Raw genomic sequence first — 17,936 nt, 5'->3', positions numbered from 1 at the left:
GTGACAGTAATTCAGCCATTCAGTTGTCCAACAACCCTATGTTTCATGAGAGAACCAAACACATTGAGATTAACTGTCATTTCATCAGGGGCAAGATCAAAGATGGCTTGATTAAGGCTCTACATGTTCAGTCTTATGATCAACTTACTGACCTTCTTACCAAGGGCCTGAACCTTGCTCAACATACTCATTTACTTGGCAAGCTTGGTGTGCTAATATTGATAGGAGTAGTTAGTTAGTTACCCGATAGCTGAGTTAGTTGTTGAAGGTTGTTAGATAATGATCAGTTAGTTACAATAAGCTGCCAATGAGCTGAATACATGATTTACTTCTTAGCTCATTCTTAGCTCAAGTCTATAAATAGACTTATAATTGTAAAGCTTCAATAGAAAATAATAAAAATTCAGCTTCAGTATATCTTTTTCTTCTCCTTGATTGTAAGCTATCAGGCTGCAATGCTTCTGTTTCACATGAAATATGACGTATGTTTCTCCTCCTCCAAAATAATGTTTGATATGAATTTAATGAGTTATATCAGACAAAAATTTCGATTGTGTAGTATATATATGATATAGGGGGTTCCGAATCTGATTTATTTGGCTTGGGTCGTTCGAAGACAACTTAGGCTTATTTTTTGTCTATGGCCACGCCTACGTTGGCACATTTATCTTTGGAAGTTGTTCGATGCTACCCTTCTGAACTATTATTTAGTCTCCACATTGAAACTCGTTGAACCTTCTCGAACTCTCCTCTAAATGTCATCTGATTCTGTCTGGCTGTTGGTGAAAAGGAAACCCCCTCCAAGTTGTCGAATTCAATAGATTCCCTAGTTGTTGCTTTCACTTTATTTGCCAAGTGGTGGGCTTGTTGATATTTATGAGGCAATCACGAGACCATGACCTTGGTTCTATGGCCTTGTTCCGATGGCTTTTCTCTTTTGATGTAGCAACTTCATATTATTTCCCCCTTGATGTTTTATCTTTTCACCCTCTACCGAGTTCGTTCATTGATTGGAGGAGAAATTGAAAAGTTATCCTTGATATCCAAATGGTCACCATTGGAGACGGGTTATCCCTGTATGTTTCGACTTCTAGGTCTTGCCTTATCTTGCATTGTTGACCATCCATATAGTGAGCATTCGAGGCCCTTTACTTTCTTCGCGATAGATGGGCCTTGGCTTATAAGAAGCCATATTGTCCTACCTTTCCATCATCCACCCCTTCCATATAATAGCAAAGCGTGAAAGAGAGAAAAAGAAGAAGAAGAAAATAAAGAAGAGATGGTAAAAAAGAGGAAGAGCCTTTCAGTGGAACATCTTTCTAGGGAGACCATATTCTATTTTTGTTTTTCATATATTCCTTTCCTTATTATCGTTATCTATCTTGGTGATCTGTCTACATCACATATGCTCAGTTTGTGGTGAGATTGAGGTAAGGACCATGGGAAAGGACGAGAATGGGGTTAGTGGAGTATTCTTTTGCAATAGTCCCAACCTCTACTGAGGGTGTCGAGACTTACATCACTGCCATTATTAGATATGTTAGAATCTCATCCCTGGGAGTACCTTGTTCAAGGCGCAAACAGCATTCAAGGTGTTTGGTAGCTGTATGGAGGTGGTGCTGTAAGCTACTCTTATTCACCTTCTGATAAGAGAACCTAAGACGAGGAGAAACTTGGCCTATTTGCGGCCCCCTTTCCCTTTCCCTTTGGGAGTACCTTGAGTTGCGGAATTCCATGGACAAAGTTGGCAGGTGGCCTATTCTGAAGGTTTGGTGGCTAGGGCAGAATAGGTTAGAGGGTTAATTTTCCCGTACATATTCTATACGACTTGTGTGCGTGCCTTGTAACCCTAGTGCAAGACTTCGAGAACAATCTCCCACACTTAAATTATTTGACTCCTCATCTCCCGATCTTTTCGACTCTTTAGATAACAATGGGGAGCCAAAAGGACTCTTCTTTTCGAGATTCGAACTGTCAAATTTCAAGGAGATCAGTCTGGAAGCGTCCTTCCTTCTCAATGCCCAGGCATCCATCCAAGGCATTCTTTTCGATCTTGTACCCTATGTAGGCTTGCAAATCATAGGCTAGACAAGCGGTACACTAAACACCAACCCAATCTCGACGAAAAAAAGGAAAAGCAAGTACATCCTTAACGGCCTCTAATCCTTAACGGCCTCTATTCCTGACTTGAACGGCCGACTTCCAAACAGGTGTCCGAAGTGCCCACATTTTCTGCACAATTAAATCAAGCATCACAGATACAAAAGGTAGGCTGGTGGGTTGGATCAGCATGTAACATCTTCTGCACCTGATAAAATTTTATCAAAGTAGAATAGGAAGTAGGCCATAAATGGACATGTATAAATACACACTCTTCTATCATCACTTTTCAGAATCTTAAATTCAAGGAGAAAAGGAAAACAAAAGAAGATACAATACAAAATCAAACAGTTCTTATCATAATTTTCTCCCATTTTTTCTATCTGAATAAAGAAATTATGCGTCATAGGTACACATGGCAGACTCTAGAATCAGTTTTGTTCAGCCTTTCCCAAATCCTTACTATTGCCCTTACTGCCTACATACAGTTTCCTCTTTCCAAATCAATCTGTAGTCATGGGTTGACTGATGCAGCACCTGAAACGGGCCTTTCTGACCGTTGTCAAGATCTCTGTTTCTGCAGCCTCAAGCATTCTGACCACCTGAGAGAAGGGTGGCCGATTGTCAGGGTTAGCATCCCAGCAGCAAGTCATGATTTCACCTAGGACAGGCAAACAATCATTGGGGATAATTGGACGGACATTTTTGTTGACCACTGCAAAAGCTGCCTGCACAGCAGTCATGTTCTGGAAGGGAAGCATCCCTGTTAAGAGCTCCCACAGAACAATGCCAAAACTATAAACATCAACTTTTTGTGTGTACGGTCGGTGCTGGATCATCTCCCTGCAAAACAGAGTAAAATGCACTCAATTAACCCCCTCACAACAGCGCACACATGCTAAACAACAATTAGAATATTGTCTCTCTCTTTTGCAACAAGAATAATGAAGGCATATTGCACGAAGAAACAAAAACATGCAATTCCAAATATTGCTAAGATGTGAAAGATAGTTTTTCTAGGGATATGTGACAGGTCATTTCCTATTCCAAATAACCTGAAAGCGAATTTTTGAATATAGTATAATTGGATGTAGTTTAAAAGAGTTGCTAGACATGCCAAGCTACGGCCTTATTCGACATGAAGATGGCAACTTGGACGACCTTTATTGCATCAACTATGGTGTGCTAGGCAAGTTCGCATTTATTTTCCTTAAGCCATGCATGCTACTCATCTACACACTACTCATTCCTCGCACTGGGAATAACTGCATTGAAAAATCTTGTGCCATCACAAGAAAGCGGTCCATCTCAACTGCAACAACACACTTGAACATCCCCAGAGCCACTATATACGTCAATTCCTATCACAAGCACTTTGACAGTGTCTTATAGCCACCCACAAACACCATCTTCTTCAACTAAATGTCGGAAAAGATTATCCAATTGGAAGTGAAAAATCCATCTGCCATATTTCTTTGACACGTGCAAGCTTAATCATAAGCATTTTGACAAGTGTCTTATAGGTATCGACAATCACCATCTTCTTCGACAAACTGTCGGACAAAGATTGTCCACTTGGAAATGAAAAACTTCATTTGCCATATTTCTCTAACAAATGCACGCTTAATCTCCAATCCCCTCGGCTTTTTGAAAATGTAATTTCATCTCCCAAGACAAGTTCATCTCTAATATTGTTTTGAAGGCCAGACCATGGAAACTTGTCACACAATAGTATCTTAGACTTGTATAATGTATCCATACATAGTACATACTCTTCTTAAAAATTAATTATGTAATGAATCTCCGACCGATAGAAAAGGATATAGCTCCATCTTTCAATCTCTTTACATCCAGGATTTCCCATCTAACTCGATTTCTACATCCTAACTGCCACATTAAGCCTGAGAAACAAAATAATGAGCTAACATAAGGAATACCTTTTTATAAAGGCTACATAAATAATATTTTAACCGCTCTAAACCAAGACAAGTTCAGATGTCCTCTGATCTGTTAAAATGTAGCAACATGTTACCAAGTTTACAACTGAAAAGGCTCCCAAGTAGTACTGACACAATAAACAACCCAATAAAACAACCTTAACCTCGAACAAAGTTGGGTCAGCTATATGAATATGCAAACACAATGCTCTATGCAGGCCTAACTTGAAGTGAAAGTTTTATTTTTGCCATTAAAACTTCACTATAATTATCATATAGGGAGTTAGTAATTTACTTGTACTTTATGTTCTAATTACATGATTATAAAGTTTATGTGACAACTGCTTTAGCTGTCATGTATGCAAAGCAGTTAATGATAAATGGAACTAAGGTGTAGCCATACACACAGAAAAGTGTAATACATTCTTCTTGAAATTTTAATCTACTTTTGTCCTTTTAATTGACATAAACTCCAATCCCTAATAAAATGAGGATACTAAATTGGGAATAGCCAGGATAGCTCAGTTGGTAGAGCAACAACAACAACAACAAACCCAGTGTATTCCCACTTAGTGGGGTCTGGGGGGGGTAAGATGTACGCAGTCCATACCTCTACCTCTGATGAAGTAGAAAGGCTGTTTCCGAAAGACCCCCGGCTCAGTTGGTAGAGCAGAGGACTGAAAATCCTCTGTATCCATATTCTTGGTTTTTTTATGTGAATGTACACATGCTATATCAGCCTATCCAAATCCTTCGGAAGATTTGATCCATGTGCTTTTCTTTACTATACTTGTCTCCTCCAAGAGAGATCTAAAAAGCTGATAGTTATTTAAAAAAGATCTACATTCTACACTGCTTAATCGCTTTACATAAACTTCTTCTTCAGCAAATGGAGGCTGAGAGGAATTCATTCAGCTTTTTGTGTAAATATCCTAAAATATTGTCCACTGCAGAAGATGACACCACCTATTAGCATCGACAACCACGAACAAGAATGAAAAGTTTTGGCTACAAGGCTTTCTCTGCTGATCTTCAGAGATAAAAGCCAGGACTGTAGTCACCAGTATTCCAGCATATTTCATGTGTCTGTTTCCTATCCCATCCACAGTAATTATGCTAGTAAGAACAAGAGCAACCAACACAGGACTTCCTACGGGATGGAACAAATAGTGACAGGGAAAACATCCAAAAATGGATAGGAAGATGATGAAAGCTTGGAAGTACGACGACCTGATATTTGCAGGCTAAAAACCTTTTAACTAAACTTTTTAACCAAGCCTACAAAGGAGACACTATGGATGAATTTGATCCTTGCATAGTTGCACGATATGGATGCTGTAGGCAATAACGATTATCGGATAAGGAGTCCACCTCATATGGGTTATGTAAGAGGATAGGATGACCAGATTCAAAAGAGCTGTCAGAATATATTGTGTTTGCAAAAATAATGGCAGATGAGCCTCTTGGCTTGAAGTACGGTTCAGAGCTTTGACTCTCAAGGAGAGTTCCCCAACTTATTCTCTATGCCACTGTTAATATGAACACAACAAAAGCTGAAATTATCAGAAGTGAGGCAGACCAAGTGTCCCGGTAGTACCTTTTAGGAGACCTATCCAGTATAGAATTGGAATGACACTGATGGTTTTCTAAAGAAGCTATGGAGCAAGAAACAAATATATTCCTCAATGAATCATAATTAGATGTCTGCTTGGGGTGTAAGGGCAAAGCAAAGATGGAAATAGCACGCAAGTATATATCACCTAATACGGTGGCATCTTTACAGTGTGACATCCGTGGTTTTATATGTGAAGAGTACAAAAAAGCAAACATGGTCCATGTGGCTTGAAGGAAAAAAAACAAGCAGTGAAACACATACTTCTTTCAAGTGGCGCGCACAAATCACAATTTGAAAAATACCAAAATATAATTAGTAATCAAAGTGCAATTAAAATAACTAATTAGAGCATGCCATGAACAATCATGTCAATGTCAATCTAACACCTCAAAGCTGAGATTCAATGAACTGATGGCTTCTTATTGGGATTACTTAGCACATCGTTGCTTGAATCGCATACTTCTCTGAAGCACATGGCTTCACCAATGATGAGATAACCCCTTTCTTCGCATAGTTTCATGGCTTTGAGGGACAAAACAATGGCTTTTAATAAGACTGGTGCCATGTGGGATCCCACCCTAACAGCGAAAAATTTGAGGAGACACTTAGAGAAAAGTTCATACTGCATGTGCAAAAGCATGAATGGATGTGGAAAATTGTAGTACATTGTGATTTTGAGTCCACCCAATGTACGGTGTAATGGTCAAAGAAGTGGGATAAAAATCATGGAAGACCAAGGTTACAAAATTGAGAGACGATTTCTTCTCATCGCCTAAACCCTTGGTAGCAGAGTTGCCCACCGCAAAGGAGGTAGTAGGTACTAGAAAGAGTAGTCGAGGCGCATATGAGCTAACTCAAACACCATCACTATATAAAATATATATGTGATGGATTCATTTTTTTCGTTCATGTGAATGGCCTTATCTTGTATCGAAAGGTTTTTCGTGCCATACACCATGTTGATATGTGCGTGTGGTAACACTAGGGTACCCTCTAAAGCAATTGTGCAAGCTTTCAACAGTTGGGGGTTGGAGAGGAGGAGACTAGGAATATGGAGTAGCTGCTAGCAATAAAAGTTTGGAACAATTAGCTATTGATTCCAATCATCTAAAAATTTGCCTACTTTGACAAGAATATAGCAAATGTCAAAACACACAGGGAAGCATAATAAACCCATTGCCTAAATATGCCGTAGAATTTGAATTTTATTAGTTGAAAAGCATATTCGAAACTATCTCAAGTGAGGCAAAGATCATATCAGGAAGAAGCAAACCAGAACGGTAGAAACATTTGACATAACCAATAAGACAACAAAGGTTAAAATACATAAAATATTCACTCTCATACTTCAGATAAATGCCTTGAGGAGGTTGTACCTGGCACTGAACAAGATCCTTAATTGCATGAAGAATAATCCACAGTAGGGGCACAAACAAGAAACACTGCAATATTCACAAGAGACTGAAACAAGAATACCCAAGAACTTTGCTCAAGCCCTTTTACTTCAAGAAGAGAAAGAGAGCCAAACAAAAGAGAGAAACTTTAAAATAGGAAGGCGCTAGGACAGCCGTTTCGGAATAAAAAGCACCTTATCGACAAAGGTCTTCCGTTGTTTTCCTCATTACATGTACTATAATAATGAGATCAGGAAAATGTACCAAACCTAAAGAACTTGACCAAGGGACCTCACAAAGAGCAAACTTCTTCAACTGCTAGCTTAGATCCCGTACTAATACGCAAAACTTCAGGACCTGTTTTAAGAGGTAGCAAGGCACCAACCCAAGGGGAGGAGGGCATTGTATTTCAGATGTCTCCTTAAGCCAACAGGTCTCAAACACGTTCATTTATATCCAAATAAAATTCATCATCCCCCACTCCCAAACCCCAAAAACCAAAACCACACTCACGTACTGCGAGTCAGAGCTTTTTAAGGTAGCTGAGCATAACTGAACAAAGAATTTTCTAAGTATGAGAGGGGCACAGAGAGAGAGACTACAACCCACTTACTGGCAGAAGGCTGCCTTAACTTTCAGTTTAAAGAATTTCTCTCAAACAGTACAGTAAAAGATTCTCTCTTGGAATAACAACTATGCCTCAATCCATAGCTATATGACTACTCAATAGATAATTTCTAAACTCTATAATTTACACCATGAACTGTAAAGTCCATTTGAAATCATTCAGGTATTCGAGGATGTGGGTACAATTTTAGACAAGAGTTGCGGAGCCATCTACTAGGAAAGGAATTATCTAGAGTCAGTTAAATTCTTACACTATGGGAGACTTTATTCATTTTTTTTGTTAATCGAAAGCTAATACGTCCACAAAAGAATTTTCCCCATGCATTACCAGGAGCAGAAAACGATTAATTTCAACGCATCCCAAAGATAATTAAAGGCTGGGATTATATGAGTCGTCTGTCACATAAAAGAGTCGCTCATAGGCTTAGTGGCGTTAAAATTAGAAGCTACAATAAATCACAGTAAAGCATTTTATACATGCACCAGCCTGATCTACAATGGAAATACCTAAGGCATCTGATTTCTAGACCTAATTAGGGAATCTAAACAAAGGTTCAGCTTCACCAGGTAAATTTCAAACTGATCACCTATATCCAAACACTGTTTGAACCTACTTTTGCCCATTCCAGAGCTTCCCACAAGCATTGGACTTTGCTTCTCAAAATCTTGAGAGAAAGAATGTCCCAGAAAAGATCTAAAAGGAATTACTGGCTCTACTTCCGCCTTCCATGATCACGTAACCTTCCATAAGAAGCATCAAAACCACAAATATCCATTGGAATTGAACATAAAAATTCAATTTCACTATTCAGTACATAATCTCAAGCAAAAACATAGTGAAATGTTATGATTACACAAGTTGTATTTTTGCCAATCTACTCTTCTTACTTCTATTGTTTGAAATAGGGCAAGGAGAAGAAACTAATCTTGGAGCACAGGGTGTGGTATAGTGGTCAATAAAGTGGTGCAAACATTGGTCGGGAGAAGGTTAAGACAGAAGCACTAGGTGATTTCTTCTTATTTGCATCTATCTAAACTTTGGTGGACCAAGTAATCTGTGCTTGTGTTGGCAGGAGGTAACAGGTACCCGGTTAATATTCAGGGTGCGGGCAAGTTGTTGGCCCCGTCACCACATTATTAAAAGAAACTCTAATCTTGGAGCTAATTCTGTCGAATTTTAAGTTAAGAACAAGAGATGATTCACCAAAAAGAATAAGTTGAACAACTTAAGCTGAAGAGCCTACAGCTACAAAACGGAAATGGTTAACATTTCTCAGTTTATTACCAGAGAGTCTGGTCAGATGAAATAAAAACCAAAGAATGGCATAGGAGGGAACAAAAGATGAGAGGCAAATATATGGTGAAGCCAAAAAATATATAACTAGCTTTCGTCCTTCAGAAGTTCAAAAGGAGGGTGACAGATGAGCTTTTGTATAATGTTCTAACTAGAACATTCCTTAAAAACACATGAGTGTGAATTATGGTTCATCTCTCCCAGAAACACCCTGAAAACAAATTCCACGAGCTAAACTGAGTGAAGCACACTAAAACCCACAAAAAAAGTCTTTTTCACATTTCTGGCAAGAGACACAAATAACTAAGTGCAAAGGTTGACGGGAAGAAAAACTTCTCTCTCTTAGCAACATCAGGCATACAATAGGAACCTTAGGCACAATCAACCCGGTTGTTTCAAAATATTATTTCTTAAACCAATCATTTTCCACCTGGGGATTAGCTCAACTGGCAAAGATTGAGGGACTTGCATAAGGGTCACATGTTTGATCCCTTCGCTAAGTGTGTTAAGGCCAGTATTTAAGATATAACACAAAGTAAAGGTTCAGACAAATATCATATTGGAACATAAACATATTTGATTGCTAGTTGCTGCCATTTCTGTTTTCTCTTTGATATGTTAAAGGCAATTGTATTGCAAACACAAGTATGCAGAACATTTGAATGAATTAGTTCTGTGTTATGGTTATATTTCACATTTTGGGGAACAAAAAGCTCTGTTTTATGGTTTTGACAAAAGGCTGGACTAGAATAAGACAATCACATTTTAGGAGGCTGCTATAAGGTTAGAGGCTTACGGAGCCATCCAGCGGTATGTTCCAGTCTCTGGCGTCATTCCTTCTGTCTGCACCTCAATACGAGCAACCCCAAAGTCTGCAATCTTGATTGATTTATCAGCAGCAATTAGCAGATTGTCAGATTTTAGGTCACGATGTATCAGATTCAGGCCATGCACATATTCCATACCCCTTGCTACATCCAAAGCCTGCTTCACTGCTAACTTCAAGGGCACGGCTCGATTTTGTCGCTTAGTGAGAAACTGACGAACTGATCCTCCTTTAGCATATTCAGTGACAATACACCACACCATGGGTTTACGGCATGCACCGATAAACCGAACAATATTTGGATGTCTCAACCTTGACAACATCATGACTTCCTGCTGAAACTGTTGCTCCATCAAGTGAGCCCTCTCAGGATCATTCTCTGGCCTCTCTAGAAGCTTGATAGCAACATCCTCTCCATTGTAAGTTCCCTTGTAGAGTTTCCCAAAGGCCCCTTGAGCAAAAGCTGGCCCCATGTTGAGCTTTCTCAAATCAATTGTCCACTCATCATAATTCTCAAGCCCATTGGTAGGAAATCGAGGATCCATCAAAGCTTTAGCTAGAGCATCATCACTCAAGCCATGAGAAGCTTTTCCCTTATTTACACTAGCTGCAACAGAATAATTATTGTGGACACGCTTGAGACCCTGGTGGTTTAAAATACGAGTGTGTGAATCATTTGATCCAACACTACTGTTATCCATCGACATTGCAACTGAACCTCCACCATTGCTCATCTGCAAGCTCCCATAGCTGTCAATTGACATGTTTGATCCCTCACCAAGCTTACGATAAAAATTTTGTGACAGTCCATAATGATCATGGTTCTCATTTAAGTCTATAAGTCCCGCAAACTTTGGAGCTTCCAACATTTTCCCGTCAAGAAAACTATAGGTTCTTCTGCATGAGGATTTGGAAGTCAAACTTTAACTAGTCACAACCCTGTATTAAGAAAATGAAAAATCAGAACTCTTTTGTTGATAATTCTTCTCTCCAACTTCATGCATCAAAAACACAATAAACATAGAGGAGAAAATAACTAAAAAAAGATTAATTTCAAAATAAAAACACAGAAAAGAAGCTTGATGAAAACAACCCACCGAGAAAAAGTCCCTCTTTAGTCAATACTCCCTCCATTCCTAAATAAGTGTTCCTTTTGCCTTGGGCACACCCTTTAATAAACTACTCACTCCTAAAAAGAAGAAAAATTGAAGATAACTTTACCAACTTACTCCTAATTATATTTTATCTCTTTTCAAATTGATATTGATTACTATATTAAAATTCAAGTGCATATTAGGAAGATTATGATCAAACATACACTTACATAGGAACAAAATCACAAACCAGAAGGAGGACTTAGAAAGGAATGGAAAGAGTATATTATTTAAAGGAAAATTATCGTCAATTTTAATGCCTTCAAATTTAGCTAAATGACTCAGTAATTAATGATGATTATATACTACCATGGAGCAGTAAGGACAGAATAGGGGAAAACTATTAATGTTTTGTTCATTTTGTAAGGGCACGTATATTTGGACCAAATTTTTTTGGGATAAAGTAACAGATAAAAATGAATATTATATGCAGAACATCATAAAAAATACGGAACAAATTAACTGAAAGAGAAGTGAATTTGTTGGCAAGAAAAAAAGGACCAAACTCTTTAAAAAAAAAAAAGTCCCCTCTTACATTTTACTCCCAAAAGAAAAGTTGAGGGGTTTAATGGTAATTACAACAAAAACGCGTTGATTTCTAGCTCAGGCTTGGAAGGAAAAAAGTCAGATAAGCAAGCAAAAAAAAAAGCTACACCCAGCACAGAATTTAGTTAAAGAAAAAAAATCAGCTAAGAATTCCCAGAAAAAACGCTAATTCGAGTGAAAAAATCAACAATTAGGGTGATCCAGGGTTAAAACGATGTATAGAAAAGGAGATAAAATTACCTGGATCGAGTAGACGTTGAGTTTGAGATATTGACCGATTCTGCAACACCGAAAAAGTTGGAGGAGGAAGACTCAGGAGGAGGAGCGGTAAAGGAATTACGATGTATATAGATAAAGAGAGAGGAGAGGAGAAGACAAAAGGGAAAATGAAGAAAGAGAGAGTAAGTAGCCGTTTGGCTATGAAAAATTATATTTTTTTGGAGTTCGCGTTGGAGATGAGATGGACATGGAGATGAGTCGGAGTTGTAGTTGTAGTTGTTGTTGGAATTGACTTGAGTTGAGTTGAGTTGGAATTAAAGATAAAGTTGGAGTTTGTTTGGTATGTCTTTTTGTAATTTTTTATTTTTTAGACTTTTGAAAAAATTAATATAGTTTTATGTCTTCAACTTTTAAAAATTATCAAAATCATTCAACTATTAATTTACTTATTAACATACAATCAAATATTGAGAAAATAATTCATGTCTTTAATTGATAAAATAATTAACAACAAATTAATTATTATGATTGTTATTCTTCTAAAATTTGAATAAAAATATCACAAACACGAGTTAAATAAATTTATTTAATCATAATTGATTGAATAGAGTAAATATATTTTGATAAATATGATTGATGGATATAAATATATTTTATATATTTTTAAATTTGTTGATGAAAATTCTTAATTACTTTCACTTGAATTAATTATTTTATTGAATTTGGTTTTTTAAAAAAAAATTACGGATTAATTATTTCTAAATAGATTACTGGTAATTTTTTGTTTTTTCTTTATTGATTATATTGATTTTCCTTGAATATTATTGTATCGTAAATATAGATCGTTACGTTATGTTTGATATACGTCTTTATTGACCACTTCTTAATAATTTATTAAAATCATAATAGTCATTATATGTCATATACAGAAAATTAGAATGACAACAAAAATATTAAATTTCTCACTTTTAAGTAACATAATGTAGTAGATCTTATATTTCTATAATATAGTTCATTCAAAATAAAGTTGATATATTTTCGCCATAGATTGTCATTTATTATTTTTTACTTCATGTTATTAAATTTTGATTAAAAAAGAAAAATAGATTAAAATATCTGTAACAATTAAAAATAATATTGTACCATAGAAAACAAATAATAATTATTTTTTTTTATGGTTGTTTGTAGTTATAAAAGGTGTTTGTGTAAAAATTTAAAGATTAAGGTTATATATAATAAGAATGAAAGTTAAAAATGAAAGTGAAAAATGTGAAAACAACAAAAAGTTATTTTCACTTTTTAAAATTTAACTCTGAAATAATTTTTTAAATTTTCATGACCAAACATTACAATTTTTAAAAAATGAAAAAGGTCAAAAAGAATTCCCAAAAAAAAATAATTATGGCCAAACGGGCCTAAATGAAGAATGAATGCTAGCTCCCTTTTCAGTCCTTGGTCTTTGTTTTAGTTTTAGTTTTACTATCCTGGCCCTGGGGAGTCATCTGGTGTGCCCAATCCTACTTTACTCTTATGTTCTTGCATACCCCAGTTGTTGTGGGGTCTACCTACATCTTAGTACTTAGGGGGCATTTGGTAGGAGGTATTATTAGGAATAGTTCATGTATTAAGGTTGTGTTTGGTATGATGGAAAATGTTTTCCTATTTTTTCTTATTTGGTTGCAATAAAATGTTTGGAAAATATTTTTCATAATAACTCATTTTTTTCAATTTGAGGTAAATGAGTTCCCTCATGGGCCAATGAAAGTCATTTTTCAGAAAATGAGAAATGTGATTTATGACCCATTTCATCCCTCTTTCCCACCTCAACAACACTCATATTCACATGACTCAAAAAATTCACATTTCTCAAAAATTTATATTACTCAAAATATTTTTTACTGTGCTTTACTTCAATTTTTCACTGTTTGAAATAAAAAATAATGAAGCCCGAATTTTTTTCATTTCTAATGTTCGTTGAATGTATTGCTATTTTCATATGCATAGAGGAAGACTTACCTATGTTACTTTTGCTAATTGCATATTTCATTTTGTCATCGATGTAACTTGTTTTATGAGGTTGAATAAGCTTGTCGTTCCGTTATATTTCTATTGATTGTAATATCTTAAGATTGTCCTAACAAAATATTAAAAATGGTCTCCTATATTTGCTAATTAATAGTTGCTTAAATTTAGTAATTAAAATATTTTAGTATTCGATATTGATATTATTTGTTATGCTTAAATTAGTTCTTACAAATTATTGAGTTGCTAGAGGCACTGATATACTATTTAACAGTTAGTAGTATTTTCTACAAAAATATTTTTTCACTCACCAATCAAACACTAGAAAATATTTTTCTAAAAAATAGTCGCTACCCACCAACCAAACACCATAAAATATTTTCGAAAAATATTTCTCACTCACCAACCAAACATGAGAAAATAGTAGAAAACCAACTTATTTTTCAGGAAAACATTTTTCAAGAAAACACTTTCCATGAAAAATATTTTCCATCATACCAAACACACCCTAAGTGTGGTATTATTTAGTATTATATTTGGTAGAATTTTGGACCATTGTATATAATTAATACATGTACTCCCTTCATTCCATAATAACTGAATTGTTGGAGTATTTTTTAGTGTTTAAAATAATTGAATTGCTCAATATTCAAGATAGATATTGAAAAAAAAAAAATTAATATTATCCTTCATTAATTAACTTTTCAAAATTGAGTTCAAGGGACTTGATTTATTAATTAACTACCCTACAAAAGGGTAAAAATGAAAAAACATGTCTAATTTATGTATTTTTTTTTCTTAACATATTTGTAATATTCTAACAATTCAGTTATTGTGGAATGTAGAGAGTATTAGTTATCCACCCTACATGATATTAGATAATGTATATAACTAATGCATCTCATTTTATGGTATTAGTAATACATGAATTTTAATACCATGGACTAATATGTTTAAAGACAAAAATAACCCTCAAATTCTTTTAAGCATATTGTTATTTTCTTGACTTTATTTTCTAATAAATTTATTTAAATAAGTTAGTTTACAAATTTTGTTATTTAGAAAGAGTTGTTCATTGAAAAATAAATTCAATATAAATCTAATATGGAGGATACACTGTGCTATCAAGGATTTCGATAGTGGCACATCACACCTGAAAATTATAGACAAATTTTTGTTCATATTTTAATTTTTAAATTTATTAATTTAATGAAATAGAAAATCCTACAAAAATTCAACGGTATAATTATGAAGGTGATTTTTGTTTTTAAATCAAACACAATACATGGTATATCTAATTTTTAATACAATGTACCAAACACTTAATAAAAAATAATTCAAGCACTACAATCCTTGCATTACTAATTTCTGCATTGTTAATACATGCATTAGCATTATTTGTCTTGATACCAAACGGCCCCTTAGTTTATTCTTATCCAATGTTTAGCTATTGAATTCGCATGGAAGAGAATTTATTCGGCAATAGCGTCTTTTCGCAATAAAACTGTTGAAGCAAAAAACAATCCCATTCACTACATCTCTATCCTAAAATCTTACCATTTTATTTATGTCATATTAGTATTATTTCATTGCAAAATTTATAATATATATATATATATATATATATATATATATATATATATATATATATATAATTATATAATATAGCAATATATTAATAGTGTGAAGATCCTTAGACAAATGATTTGAACTTTTTGTCCTTCATTAAAATTTTTTGCAATAGACAAAATTATCTTTTCAATTATTTCCTCCAATTATTATACCATTAATTTATAATATTAAATATTGATTATAATAAATATATGAAAATTTTTATTTCTAAACAGAACTCCTAAATATATTAGAAGACTTTTATATATATAGGAAGTCAAATATATGGAAAGGTTTTTTTTTGGTAGGTATATAATTATGATACAAAATTATTTGATCGTGTATTTTCGTGTTTGTAGAGTCCAAATTGAATACAAATACTAGATTGTCATCATAATTGTTGTCCAATTGTTCTTCAATGACTGACTCAATAGTTCACTTAATAGTTCCTGCCTTTTTTCTACGTGGAATCCAAATTTTCTTTAAAAAAAGAACTTTAATTTGGTAGAAGTAAAGACTATTGCTTTTTAGGTTAAGAATTATTAATTTGTGCATAAATACTAATATTTAACACTTATAAATTAATTAGAAGTTTACCTCATGTATAAAAAAAAAAATAAAAAAAATTGTACGACTCTATATATTTTGATCAAACTTTATCAAAAACATACCGCTTTTTCTAATTCTACTTTTCTTCGTATCTTGATTTTAATTTAAATCTCTTCTACATTTATTATCACCTTCCTTTCTATCTTTTGTTGTTATTTCTTTTAGTTAATAACATAAAAATTATACATAATCAACAATTGACAATAAATTCACACTTTTTGATAATTTTCATGTTTCCCTTTCAGGTGAACTATGCAAGGACAGAGCCATAGTGTTCAGGGGGAGGTCAGGTGAAAATATAGTATATATTGATAAAACCTAATTTTATTAACAATTGAAAATTGATTTACACGATTTTTTTTGATAATCTTCATGTTTTTTTTTCAATTGAAAATTCTTAATTGAAAAATTAGACAAAATAAACATGTTGCCATCAATTTCAAAAATTGAAAAAATAATGATTTATCTCTTTTTTCTATGTTTAAATAAATTTTGACTTTGTGAAGTTAGTTACTGTAGTATGAAATTACTCTATCTTTCCATGATAGGTTATATATAATATATGGATTGTATCTCACCTCTATAAATAGGTGTCCTTTCGAAACTTTCATTACGAACAATGCAAGGGCAGGGCCATAATGTTCTGAGGGTGGTCAAGCGAACATCCTTCTTAAAAAATTCTAAGATCTTGTTCTATTCTGTTACAGACTATGTTTTGAACACCATTAACATAGTTACGCATCGTAGTCATGTGATTAAAGGTGCTCAAAAGTTGCTTGATAAAGCAGGCGGGTGAGCATGGATTCTCGATATTCAAGAGCAGTGAGCTCTTTTTGGCTTATCAGTGTCTTTCTTTGTAGCATTAGTGTTGGTTTCAATTTATAAAGTTGCATGGCAAGATCTTTATATTTATAATTAAAAACTATTTCTACCTAATATTTAGAATTTTATGAGTAATATTATTTTTTCATATATAACTTTTATAAAAATTGTAAAAAGATATGGTCGAAAGACGAGTGTTGGACGATAAAATTTTGAGTCGAAAAAATAAATAATTTGAGACAAGAAAATATTGCAACAATCAATTTATTGATTTCAATATGTGAATGTTATAATCTCTATGAATCCTCTAATTCTCATTTTCAAATATAAATTCAAGGGTTTAAAGCTTGATCTTGAATTTGAACTTGATTTGTTAATTTGAGGGACTTGGTCTTGACTTGTGCTTGAATTCAAGGGCTTTTGAGCTTGTTCTTGACTATTGCAGTCTTGATCTTGAATCTTGATGAACTTGATTTGAATGCTTGAGCTTTGTAGAGAAATTGTGACGTTTGATCCACAAGCTTTCTCTTGCTTCTTGTTAGAGTTCTGGGATTTTTTTCTGAATTATGAAACTCCTATTTATAATTGTGGAAAGGAAAGAGTCTTGATGAATATGGATTTACTTTGACCAATCAAATTTAAGTGACATGACACCTTTTATAGGCTTTTTGATTTCACTAGGCTTGCATCATTTTGATATGTGGCATGGTCCTATTGGCTCTTTCACTTGACTTGGCATGCCATGTCATTTTACACGTGATGTTTATTTGGGCCTCTAGAATATGATAATATCTTGAGCTTAGCAAAGTGGGCTCGTCATTTATAACTCAAATCAATGGGCTAGCCAAATAAAAATTGAACTTTAATTAAATTCATACATGTTTGAACATAAATAATTAATCCAATTATATTTATCCGCAATATTTATTTGGGACTAATCTATTTTGAATTTAACATAATCCGGATTTCATACGGATTTCAATTTAATAAAATTTCGTTGCCCACAGAATGCACCCTACTTCAAGACTTGTAGAGCTATTTAATCTTTTTTAGACTAGACTTGAAATATGATTTATTTAAACATGCTTCCTTTGTGCTTCAAAGATTTTCATAAAGTCGAACCATGCAATTTACATATTGATAACGCCTCTAAAAAAATA

At 34.2% G+C, this 17,936-nt stretch overlaps 1 protein-coding gene across 4 annotated transcripts; it reads right to left on the bottom strand.

Annotated features, from left to right (window-relative positions):
- Positions 1-2,340: 2,340 nt before the first annotated feature.
- LOC107877872 (serine/threonine-protein kinase STY13) lies at positions 2,341-12,002 on the bottom strand. 4 transcript variants are annotated; one of them, XM_016724654.2, is made up of 3 exons: positions 11,734-12,002; positions 9,764-10,732; positions 2,341-2,943 (listed from the first exon to the last, which is right to left on the bottom strand). In XM_016724654.2, exons 2-3 carry the CDS (start codon positions 10,660-10,662, stop codon positions 2,604-2,606), a joined length of 1,239 nt encoding a protein of 412 aa, XP_016580140.2. In that variant the 5' UTR covers positions 10,663-10,732; positions 11,734-12,002; the 3' UTR covers positions 2,341-2,603. The 4 variants fall into 4 exon arrangements, with proteins under 4 accessions (XP_016580140.2, XP_047249622.1, XP_047249623.1 ...); XM_047393666.1 differs by having other exon boundaries at positions 2,341-4,001; positions 11,734-11,990; XM_047393667.1 differs by lacking the exon at positions 11,734-12,002 and adding an exon at positions 10,891-11,708 and having other exon boundaries at positions 2,341-4,001.
- Positions 12,003-17,936: the final 5,934 nt, after the last annotated feature.

The sequence above is a fragment of the Capsicum annuum genome, chromosome 7, assembly GCF_002878395.1.
Source record: "Capsicum annuum cultivar UCD-10X-F1 chromosome 7, UCD10Xv1.1, whole genome shotgun sequence".
Classification (NCBI taxonomy): domain Eukaryota; kingdom Viridiplantae; phylum Streptophyta; class Magnoliopsida; order Solanales; family Solanaceae; genus Capsicum; species Capsicum annuum.
The sequence above is the reverse complement of the archived record's forward strand: the minus strand, read 5'-3'. Positions and strand labels throughout refer to the sequence as shown.